Source organism: Hylobates moloch, unplaced genomic scaffold, assembly GCF_009828535.3.
Source record: "Hylobates moloch isolate HMO894 unplaced genomic scaffold, HMol_V3 SCAFFOLD_10, whole genome shotgun sequence".
NCBI lineage: Eukaryota > Metazoa > Chordata > Mammalia > Primates > Hylobatidae > Hylobates > Hylobates moloch.
The window spans coordinates 107,887,976-107,898,957 of record NW_026652285.1 but is presented as its reverse complement, the minus strand read 5'-3'; the positions used below and the strand labels follow the sequence as shown (position 1 = coordinate 107,898,957).

At 64.3% G+C, this 10,982-nt stretch overlaps 1 protein-coding gene across 6 annotated transcripts in view; it reads right to left on the bottom strand.

Annotated features, from left to right (window-relative positions):
- Positions 1–672: 672 nt before the first annotated feature.
- KCNT1 (potassium sodium-activated channel subfamily T member 1) overlaps positions 673–10,982 on the bottom strand; it is a 94,140-nt gene continuing 83,830 nt past the window's right edge. For all 6 annotated transcript variants that reach the window (XM_032165615.2, XM_058444912.1, XM_058444913.1 and 3 more), the window contains 8 exons: positions 9,481–9,582; positions 9,025–9,108; positions 8,753–8,881; positions 8,101–8,121; positions 6,899–7,223; positions 5,246–5,308; positions 1,448–1,532; positions 673–1,290 (listed from right to left, as the gene is read on the bottom strand). In XM_032165615.2, the coding sequence (XP_032021506.1) occupies positions 1,170–1,290; positions 1,448–1,532; positions 5,246–5,308; positions 6,899–7,223; positions 8,101–8,121; positions 8,753–8,881; positions 9,025–9,108; positions 9,481–9,582 (930 nt within the window). In that variant the 3' untranslated portion in view covers positions 673–1,169. The remainder of the gene's footprint in view (positions 1,291–1,447; positions 1,533–5,245; positions 5,309–6,898; positions 7,224–8,100; positions 8,122–8,752; positions 8,882–9,024; positions 9,109–9,480; positions 9,583–10,982) is intronic.

Below are 10,982 nucleotides of genomic sequence, written 5' to 3'. Positions count from 1 at the left end.
CAGGATCCAGTCACCAGTAGCCAAATACAATTTGGTTGCCGAGTTTTGGAAGGACTGTCCTGGCCTGGCTGGGGAATGGGGGCTTGCCTATGGGGTTGGGGTGGGGACCCCTGCAGGTGTTTCTAACCCTTAAAATGGGGTGGCTGGGAGGGGTGAGAGCCTTGGAAACACGAGCAGGGTGATTTGTAACTTCATGCCTCCAGAATGCATCTGTTTAATAGAAGGTTCCAGCGCTGACCGTACAAACCAGTAAGGAACCAGGAGCAAAGGACGCAGGGTGGCGCTCCTGATGTCAGCCGCCACCCGGGATTCGCCTTGCTAAGAAGATCCTCTCTCCCCACATGGCCCAGCCCGGAGGCTGAATTGTGCTTCACAAGTCAGGGGTTTAGAAAATGAGGCTTTGCTTTAAAAGGTAAGTGTAAAACGGTCCGTGGAAATGCACCATCTTCCCCCCCAACACCCCCCAGACGCAGTGGCTGGGAAAGTTCAGTGTGAAGTAGAGGAAACGGCATCTTCTGCTTCCTTCAGAAAGGTCCTCGGCAACAGGGCCCTCTGAGGGACCTGGGGACGCACCCCTCTCACGTGCCTGGCTTCCCCGGACCCTTTGCTGCTTCTAACTTCCAGAAAGGGCTCAGGACAGCAAACAGCTCAGGGTCCCCCTCACCCGCCCCACAGAGTGCAGAACAGCAGCCCTGGCCCCCAGCCCTTGGCTGGAAGGAAGCGAGGCCGCTTGGCCGTGAAAGCTCAGGCCAGCTCTGAGTTGGGTGTGGCCCACGTGGGGCTCCTGGGTTCTGTTCCCCTCCCCATGCACCCCAGCCCCACCCTCCAGCACAGCCTGGGCTCGGCCCTGCAGGGCGTCCGCTCCCTGCGTTGCCCTCCCAGCCAGCCCTGGTCACGAGTTGCGGTACATCTGTGTAAAGAAAAGTGGACTGCATCGATGTGTAAAAAATAGGTTAAAAAACTCTCCTTACTAGCCTGCAGGTGCCCAGGGGCGAGCTGGCCCTCCCCCCTACACGACGGGCTCCTTTCCAGGGTGGAGTCCCAGGAGCCACGGTGAGCAGAGTGTGGCATCCCCAGGGTCACGCTAGTACCACCGTGACCTCACACGCTCCTCCGCGTCCTTCCTGAGGACCCTGGGCTTGGCGGCCCGAGCTCTGTGCAGGGCTGGTTCAGAGCTGTGTCTCGTCGCGAGTCTCGGGGTTGCAGGACGACAGCTTGTGGCTGCAGCTGCTCTTCCGGCTCTGGGAGCTGCTGGCCACGTGAGCCAGGGGGTCGGAGCGGATGAGATAGCTGCGGGAGGGCACAGAGGACCCTGGAGTGGACGTGGGCCAGGCAGCCCCTGCCTAGCCCTCTGGTGAGCGGCCCCACTGTGGTGCCTGTGGCCTCGTCTCCCCAGTGCCCACCTGGTGCTCAGGGGGTCTCCACACAGCCCCCAGGTGCTACTCACACGATGTCGCTGGGCTCCAGCCTCGTGTCGGGCGGAGGGTTGATGAGGACGTAGGAGAGTGTGTTCTGGTGGTCGTTCATCTCGTCTGCAAAGGACACAGCCAGGCAGACGTCACTCCCAAGCCCTGCCCCTCCCAGCTCTGCGGGGGGCCCGGAGGTGGGCGGGGGGGGGGGGCTCCGGGATGAGCTGAGTCTTTCCGACCTTCCTGACCAGTCTGCTCCAGCACCTCATCCTGGTGAGCCCAGCCAGGGTCCATCCCTGACCGACACCTGTCCCTGGCCCATCCCCACAGTGGGCAGGGGGCAGCTGGGAGCCAGCTCCGACCCGCACCCACCTCTGGTGCCAGGTGGCATCGCAGCAAAGGGGTGGCCCTGAGCAGAGGCACTGAGCACACCTGTATACACCAGCACACGCAAGTCCGCCTGCACACACCAGCACACACCTGCCACATACTTCAGCCTGCACACACCAGGACGTGTCTGTTCACCTCACATGCATGCACACCTTCATCTACACCTGCACACAACTGTGCACACACCCACACGCCTACACACCTGCAGATTCACCTCTGTATCCCACATACATTTGTGTCTGTCTGCACAGATCTTCACAGCCACCCATACCTATGCTATCCACAGACCCCTGCACACTCACTCATATACACACCTGCATGCCGTCCTCCACATCCACACACACCCACCCCTGCCTCCAGAGGCTGCTCAGCCCCGTCCCTCCCGCAGGGCCCTGCAGCTGCCGCTGTCCCCGGGTCTGGGCAGGCCACTCCCACTCACTGTGCTCAGCCCTTTGCTTCAGACTGAAGTCCTGAGTGGCATCAGCCCAGGGCACCCCCACCCCCCAGCTCATCCCTCTGAGAACATGGCCTCTGCCCCTCACGGGAGACAGCCTGGCGTCCAGCTCATGAGGTGGGCATGGGGATGTGTCCCATGGGGTGAGAACGGTCCTGGAGAAACACCCCCCATCATCTCACAGTCTCCGCGGGGCCGGCAGGGTAGCCCTGCCAAGCACAGGGAGGGAGAGGCCACCGTTCCAGCAGTGGCCCTGGGTTCGCTGGTTGGGAAGGAAGGGTCTGTGGCCTCAGTTTGTCCATCCGATGGTGTCTAAGGGAACCTCCTGGATTCCTGTTCCAGGACTCCAAGGACAGAGAACAAAGGTGACCCAGGACAGGGGAACCCCAGGGAGCCTCCACCCTGGCTGCTGCCGTTCCCTCCTCTCTGCCCATCCTCTCCCCTTGGGACAGCCCTGCCATGGCCCCTGAGAAGGGAAAAGTCGGGGAGGCTGCTGGCCAGCCAGGTGGGGGCCCTGCTGGTCCCTCTGCAGTGGGGCCTTTCGAGTTCCCACAGTGTGAGCACAGCTGCTGCCAGGGAGGTGGGGGCACAGGCTAGGACTTGGGGGGGGTGACCTGGGCAGCTCTGGCCAGGAGATCAGCTCTGCCTCAGGCCTTTCGCACACAGCGGCAGGTCATTTGGTGCCAGCTCCTGTGTCCACGCCTGCAGGATGGGACAGCCTGGCACTGCCCCTCACAGCTGTTTTGCTCTTTTCCAAAAACCCATGGTGGGGTCTTTCCCAGGCCTTTGGGGAAGGCCCAGGGGCCTCATGCTGAGGCTGTGCAGGGAGGCACACCCTCCCTGCCCTCGTGCCCACACACGCCTCTGGGGTGGCCGTGTGACAGGTGGCACAGGGAGCGGGTGGTGCAGGCGGCTCTAGTAGGTTCTTGGGACCCTGACCCCCTGCCTGACTGGCTTTGTGACGAGCACCCAGTGGGACACCAAGAACAAGGGGCCACCAGCTTGTTTCACTCTGGCAGGCACGGACTGGCCCCCAGGCCCCAGCTTCTACCCCTGGGGTGCCCGGACCACACGCTTCCGAAGTGAGCGCTCACTGGGCTGAGCCGGGCTGGGCTGGGGGGCGGGTGGGGACGCCAGGCCCCAGCTGCAGTGCCAGGGCCTGGGTTGTGGTCAGTCATGTGGCACTGGTCCTGGCTGCCCAGGATGGGCACAGAGGACTAGCTTCGCGTGTCCACGGTGCTTGGTGAAGCCTGGCAGCAGGTGTGCCTGAGGGCCTGGGGTGGGGCAGGGGCTGGCTTTAGCTCTTCTGGTGAATGTCTTGGGGCAGGACCACTTCGCCCCTTGTCCCCAGGGCTACCTGACTCCTCCACCCAGACCCTCCGACCTTCACTCCAGGCCTCAGTGGTAGCTCTGCCCACCTCCCACCCCCAACCTGCTTCCTAACCCTGCAGGCCCCAGAGGCTTCTAGACCCCCTGGCCCTTGGCATCCGCGGTCACTCCTGCCCGAATCCCCCACGCCGGGCCAGAGCTACCGCCACCCGAGCCTGTTTCCTTCTCTATAAACTGGGGATAACTAGTGCCTCCCTCCAGGGCAGCCGTGAGGAAGGCATGAAGAGGGGGTTTGTGTGAGTATCGGGGCTGGGGTGGCTCCTCCCGCTGTGTGTGTGGGATGGGGGCTCCATGTTGGAGGGGCCCCAGGATGCTGCCCACCCTCCCCGCAAAGGGCGGGACTCTTCCTGTTCTGCGTCCTGGCCTAGGCTCCGCTTGAATCCAAACATGGGGGTGCAGCTCCCCAGCCCTAGAACCCCGGCACCGTCACCCTCCCGGGCATGTAGGCTGAGCCCAGGAAATGCCTGCTGTGTGAGTCCTGTGAGTCCTTGCCCCCCAAGCCCGCTGTGGCCGCGCCTGCCCTGGAGCCGCAGTGGGAGCCGCCGCAGCGGGAGCCGTAGGAAGCGGTGGGGGGTGAGGGGAGCGGGCGACGCAGGCGTCCCACTCATGAAGGCCACTAGCTGCAGGTCCGAGCGCCACAGTGCCCGGCAGAGCGAGGGTCTTCCATGAGCACCATTGTAGGGAAAAGCACAGAGCCGGGAGAGGCTGGAGCTTTACTTCCGTGGCTGCCCCAGGCCTGGCCCTGCCTCCGGCTGCAAGGCCATCCTGGCAAACAGGTCCCTTCCGAGCTAACACCCGTCCCGGCTCAAGAGGCCCTTCAAGCTCCTGGGTTACCCTGTAGGGAGGTGTGGCAGTGGGGGCAGGTTCTGAGCTCCCCTGAGGCTGCCAGGACCCCCGGGAGCGCCCCGGCCCAGACTCTGCTCTGAGCACTGACGGGAGCAGCGTGTTCTTGGAGGAAACAGGGTGCTGGGCGGCTCCTGAGCACCCCAAACAGAACAGGGTGTGGAGCGGCTCTGCCCAAGCCGCGCAGGAAGGATCCCCTCGTGGAGCCCCAGCTGGGGGACGAAGGTCACCATCCACCTGGCCTGGGCAGCCACAAAGCCTGCCCACTCCTGTGGCTCAGCGTCCCCACCCCTGCATCCAGCCCAGGCTTCACCGAGCTCCTCCCGGGGCCCTGGCTCGGGACCAACGGGTGCTTCCTGAGAGAAGAGGAGCTCAGGGTCCTCGGACCGCTCGTGGGGCTGGCTGCAGGCCAGGGTGGCCCACCGGTCCCATCAGGGCTCGTCGTAAACAGCAAAGCAGGAGAAGCAGCACCAGGGTGAGCCCGAGAGCTGGGCAGTCGCCACTCTGCCTGGCAGCCAACGGCACCTTGACCAGCACAAGCCCCGGACCTCAACCTCAGGCCCGTCCTCAACGCCCAGCCAGGGGACGCTCTGTCGGCATGTGAGGCCTTGCCCAACAGGGCCGCCTGGGCTGACACCTGGGATGTGCCCTCACAGCTCCTGTCCACCTGCCTGGCCGGGACGGCGCGGCCAGGCTGCCGGCGGCGAAGGGTTGGCGAGCCCCGTGGTGCAGCGGTCGGCACCCGCCAGAGCAGAATTACCTTGCAAATATCCCAGGTTTACCCGATTCATGACGTCACTGGCTGTTAAATTTGCTATGTCCTCTACAGAACACACAGAAAGAGGCACAGACAGAAACAGAGAGAGAGAGAATGTCAGCAAGCGAGGTGCGGGCGGCCGGCACAGCGGGTGGGTGCGGGGGCAGCTGCACGGAAGGCCGGCCACCCCAGGACCTGCAGCCAGCGCCGGCCACCAGAAGCGAGTTGGTCACCAGAAAGGCAGTTGCTCCTTCCTTGCCAAGCTCTGGGGGCAGGCAGCGGTCGCAGAGGCAGGCATCAGCTCTGGGGGTGGCCAGACCGGGCTGGATCATCCTCTGCCAACAGTCACAGGGGGCCACGAACATGAATGCTGGGCACCCCCCCTCAGCCTCATAAGCCTCACCTGAAATGGCATGAAGTCCCTCCCGGGACAGGGACACTGTGTGGGGACAGAGGGAAGCTTCGAGGTGGGGACAGGGGGACGCCCTCCACAGCGCCCACAGGGCTGGGGCCGGGAAAGGTCTTCACGGGCCACCTGTTCCCCAAACCCTGGCCTCTGAGTCTCCTTCGGGCCCGCAGAGCCAGCCCAGCCCAGTGACCCGTGAGCAGCTCCTGGGCCAGCCCTGAGCTCCTGACTCTCTCTGCTCAGGGGACTCAAGACCCCGACCCAGGTGACAGACGCAGGAAGCAGGATTGGGAGACCAGGCACTTCGACGAGACAGAGGCAGCCCTGAGCATCGGGCAAGTCCCCGAGATGGAACAAAGGGAAGGTGGAGCCTTGACCCGGCCCAGGGGTGGACGTCACTGGGCAGTGGCCCGGTGCTGGGGAGCTGGGGCCCATGGCCTCATCAATGGAGGTAGCGTCTCTAGAGTGAGGGAGGGGATGAGCTTCTCTCCACGACAGGCAGGGCATGGAGGGCCCCGAAGCCCAAGCACACTTCCCACCACAAGGCACAGAGAGGGGGGCTGCGCGGATCTGTTGCTGAAGACGGACGCCAGGCTCCCTGAAGCGGCAGGAGGGGCTGTGCCGTGGGAGTGGCAACAGGCCCATGGTGGACAGAGGCGTGTCCTGGCATGGACCGTTCCCCCAGCCGTCCCCCCAAAGACAAAGTCTCCCCCCCACCCTGGCTGCTGGGAGGGCCAGGGGCTCCAGGAGGGGGTCCCCACCACAGTCTTGTCCTCTGCGAGAACTCGGGCCCTGGGTATCTGCCATCCAGCAGGACTGGCTGCAGCCGGCTGGCCCATCTCTAGCTGACACCCTTGACTCGGGGAGCCCAGCCTGGCTCTCTCCACCCTACAGCTGCCTCCCCTGGCCAAATGGCTCAGCCAGCTCCTGTCTCTAATTTGGCAGAGAGGGAAACTGAGGCCCCAAGGCAGTGGGAGCGAGTGCCTCCCTACGGGGCTCAGCACCAGGGTGGGCCATGGCCACTTCCCTCCTCTGCACGGGGCCTCTGCTGGGCCATGGTGGTGGTGCCCACAGCTGGCCCCACAGCAGAGGCAGGCAGAGCGTGGCCAGAAAAGCTGACAGACAGACAGATGACAGACAGGACGACGGCCCGGGCCCCGGGATGCCGTGGGCGACTGTTCCTGGCTGTGGCCCGACCCTGGCCCAGTCCGTCCGTCCGTCCGGCCCCCACCCGCGCCGGGCGCCCTTACCGTAGCCGGTGGTGGGCAGCCCCAGGTGCTTCATGCGGTTCTTCACCAGCTCGGAGAGCTCCTGGCGCTCAGAGCGCCGGTACAGGCTGAGGCGCTGCTGGCTGATCCACTCCGTGGCCGCCGCCCGGCCCGCCTGCTTGGGCCCCTTGCGGCTCAGCCTCCGGGCCCACTGCAGGCTCTTGTGTCGCAGCAGCGGGTGCTCTGCGGGGTCACTGCCGCCCGTGTGGCGGCTCTGGGAGCTGCCTCCGGTGCCAGCGCGGGAGCCCCAGGGCCCCTTCGCTTCCCGCGTGTCCTCACAGTCCTCCATGTTCACCGAGATCTGGGACTGGGCAGGGCGGGGAGGGGTGAGGCTGCTGGGAGGGGTGCGGGCTTTGGGGCAGGGGCTTAGGAAGAGGTGTGGGCTCTGGGGCTTGGGGCCTGCGTGGGAGCAGCTGGGGGTGTCAGGGAAGAGGACGAGGACAGAGCCCAGGGTGCACGTGCCTTCCTCCTCTGGAAAGAACGCGCCTGGTCCAAGGTTTCCTCCTGAGCACAGACCGCCGGGCCACCCACCCTGCCTGGGTCTGGTCAAGGGATTTGCCAGGCTGCTGAGGGCAGCTCCCTTCACCTCTCTGAGCCCTTATTTCTGTGGATCTGGCCTGGGACCCATCTAGACCCAGCACATCCTGGCCTTGCCCTGAGGGATCACCCCCTGTGTGTGTCAATTTCTCCATCTGCAGATGAGCCCTGATCCCTCTTGCAAACACACCCTTCGGAGGCCCCGAACCGAGGGAATGTGGGGTGCCAGGGCCTGTGGGGCGTGGGGTGCTGGGAAGAGGCAGGGCTCCCCACCTGGGTGGCACCTTCAGAAAGGCCTGGGAGACTGGGGGCTGGATGGTCAGGCCAGATGGGCATGGGGGCTGCCTGCCTTGGTGGGGCCTGGGAGGGGTGGGGGTGTACCTGGTGTCCAAATTCACAGGCTACTCCCCCCAGGCCTCAGTTTCCCCACCTTCCCCACCCCAGTGCCGGAGGGAGTGACTGTTAAGAGCCTTCTCTGAGCCGTGCTGGGGCTGACACATCCACGGGACCTGCTCCCGCCTCGGCTTTCCCAGGGCCCCGTGGGTGGGTAGGTGGGTAGGTGGGTAGGGCCTGGCAGGCTTCTCCGCGTGAAGCTGCGGTGTTCTGGTGCTCGGCAGAAGCTGCGTGGGCGCGGAGGGGTTGCTTACCTGGGCTCTGAGGTCGTGGGGCTGCAAAGGAAACAGGTGCAGTCTGGGACCTGTGGGCGCACCCCTGCCCCCCACGCCGCCTCAGCCTGAGGTCTGCACAGAACATCTCAGGGCTGGCGGGCATGGTGCCTGCTGCTGTGTGGACTGCAGCACAGGGGCTGCCCGTATTCTTCCTCACACCTCCCCTGAGCCTCTCTGTCCCTGATAGGGGTCATGGCTGCTCCAGCTGGAAGCACTGCATGTGGGCACACGGACCAGATGGAAAGAGCTGCCAGCAGCGGCAAAGCTGATCTAACCCAGATCCCCGACACTGAAGGTGGGGATGGCATGAGTCACACAGCACAGGGGCTGCCATGGTCCCAGCCCCAAGAAGGTGGGGATGGTGTGGGTCGCACAGGACAGCAGGGCTGCCACGGTCCCAGCCCCGAGAAGGTGGGGATGGCGTGGGCCGTACAGGACAGGGGGGCTGCCACGGTCCCAGCCCCCATTAGGTGGGGATGGCGTGGGCCGCACAGGACGGGGGGCTGCCACGGTTCCAGCCCCCATTAGGTGGGGATGGCGTGGGCCGCACAGGACAGGGGGGCTGCCACGGTCCCAGCCCCCAGAAGGTGGGGTTGGCATGGGTCGCACAGGACAGGGGCTACCCCAGAACCTCCGAGGTGGAGAAGACGTGGCTCTCTGTCCGGTAGATGCCGATGGGGATCTCTGCGCTGGAGGAGCAGAGCTTCTGGAAGAGGCGACCGTACGTGCGGATCCACAGGTCACCCTCGGTGATTTTCATCTGCAGGGCGGGAGCCCTGAGTCAGCCGGGGCAGGTAGCGGCACCCAGAGCCTCCCAGCCGCCGTGAATCAGGGGCGGGTGCCCATCCACCCGCTTGGGACAGCCCAGCACGCCCCCAGCCCGGCCTAGCCGGAGGCACTTACGGCACAGAGGTACCCCGAGCCCGGCGTGGTGTCCAGGCCCAGCAGCAGCCGGGTGATGGTGATCATGTAGTCCTTCACGAAGGACTGGCCAGGGAGGGAGGGAGGGAGGGAGGGAGGGAGGGAGGGAGGGCCACAGTGAGGCGCGTGGGCACGGGCGTGGGACACAGGTCCACACTCCACCGGCCACGGGCTCATTGCCCCTCACACACACACACACAGAGCCACCAGGTCCCCAAGCACCACATGACCCACAGGCAGAGTTCTGGGAGGCCTTTTCTAAGAAGACTCCCTTGCCAGGCACCCATAGGTCAAAAAGGGCCCAGAGGTCTCCTTGGAATCCAGGGAAGGTTGTTCAGAGGAGGCCTGTCACTCAGAACAGGGACCAGGCTGCAGAGCCGAGGGCATGACGGGGGTCCCACCCAGACACCGCCCTCCTGCCGCCGCTTCCCAGCTGACCTGGTAGAGCAGCGTGTCCAACATGCTGATGCTGAAGACGCGGCCGGCGGCAAACGGCAGGCGGAACATGAAGGCCAGGTTGGAGCCGTTCTCTCGCTCCCTCTGTGGGAAAGGAGGGGCCTCAGATGGGCTGGTGCTGAGGTCCCTCCAGTGGCACGGCAGCCACGGGGGCGAGGGCAGTGTGTGTGCACCGTGCATGTGTGTGTATGGTACCTGTGTACACATTTGTGCATGGTGTGTGTGCACATGTGTACACGGTGTATGTCGGCATGTGTGCACACACCAGCAGGCCTGAACCAGCTGTATCTTCCCAGACACACTCAGGACCAGAGCCCGGGAGGAGTGATGTGGGGCTCTGATGAGAAGGTGGACTCCCGGCGGCTGCCATGGGCACTGCGCTTGGTCAAGCGCCCTGCTCTTGCCATCCCGAAATCCCAAATCTTCCCGATAGTCCTCTCCTGTCCCGGTGTTTTGTAAGTGGTGTCGGAGGGCGTGTGGGGCCTGGGCTGAGGAGGAGCGAGCATCCGGCTGCCTGCTGTCCTTGGCCTCCCTGTCCCCGTGCTCCAGGCTCGCGATGGACCGAGTTTCCTGGGACTCCCGTGACAAACGACCGCAAACTTAGCAGCTAAAACGACACCCGTCTCCTCTCTCCTAGTTCTGAAGTCGGAGTTTGAAGTGTCTCAGGCTGGATCCAGGCCTGGGCAGGGCCCTGCTCCCTCTGGAGGCCTGGGGGGCTCCTTCTCTTGCCTTTTCCAGCTCCTGGAGGCCGCCTGCCTTGGCTCGAGGCTCCCTCTTCCCTCTTCTGAGCTGGCGGTGCAGCTTCTTCCCACCGGACAGGGACCTCCGGCCTCTCCCTAGGACGACCCTGATGGCGTGAACCTGCCGGATGCTCCAGGGGAATCTCCCATCTCAAGGCCCATGTTTAATCCCATCTGCAGAGGTCCTTTTGCCACGTGAGGCGGTACATCCACGGGCTCCGGACTCGGCCGTGGCCAACTCTCTGGCCATTCTTCAGCGGAAGGCCCCAACCCCGGAGCTCGGCCTCCAAGCAAGTGTGCACAGGCAGGCGTGTGTGCCCACAGAGGCCACGCTTCCCCCTGGAACCAGAACTCGATTCACAGGTAAAAGACATGACAGCAACCGGACAAGCAGGCAGAAGCCCTCTTTCCTCCGTTTCCTCTGGGTCCGCCCGTACTCATCAGTGGCTGGCGGGAAGGCCGGGGCGTGGGAAACAGCGGAGTTAGTCTTGTGCGGGAAGGCCGGGGCGTGAGAAACAGTGGAATGAGTTTCGTGCAGCGTTCCCGCGCTTGGGGCAAGAACCAGGTGCGATGCGCTGCGATGGGCATGTGAGTTTGCAATCACGGTGATTTGCATCCAGAATTCCAGCTGCACTTCATGGAGACGAATGTGAAATTCCTGAACAACTTGCAATTTTAATTTTCCTTTACTCAGAACAACGCTAAACAGGAAACAAGAACCACGACAGGGCCAGAGAGAGACGT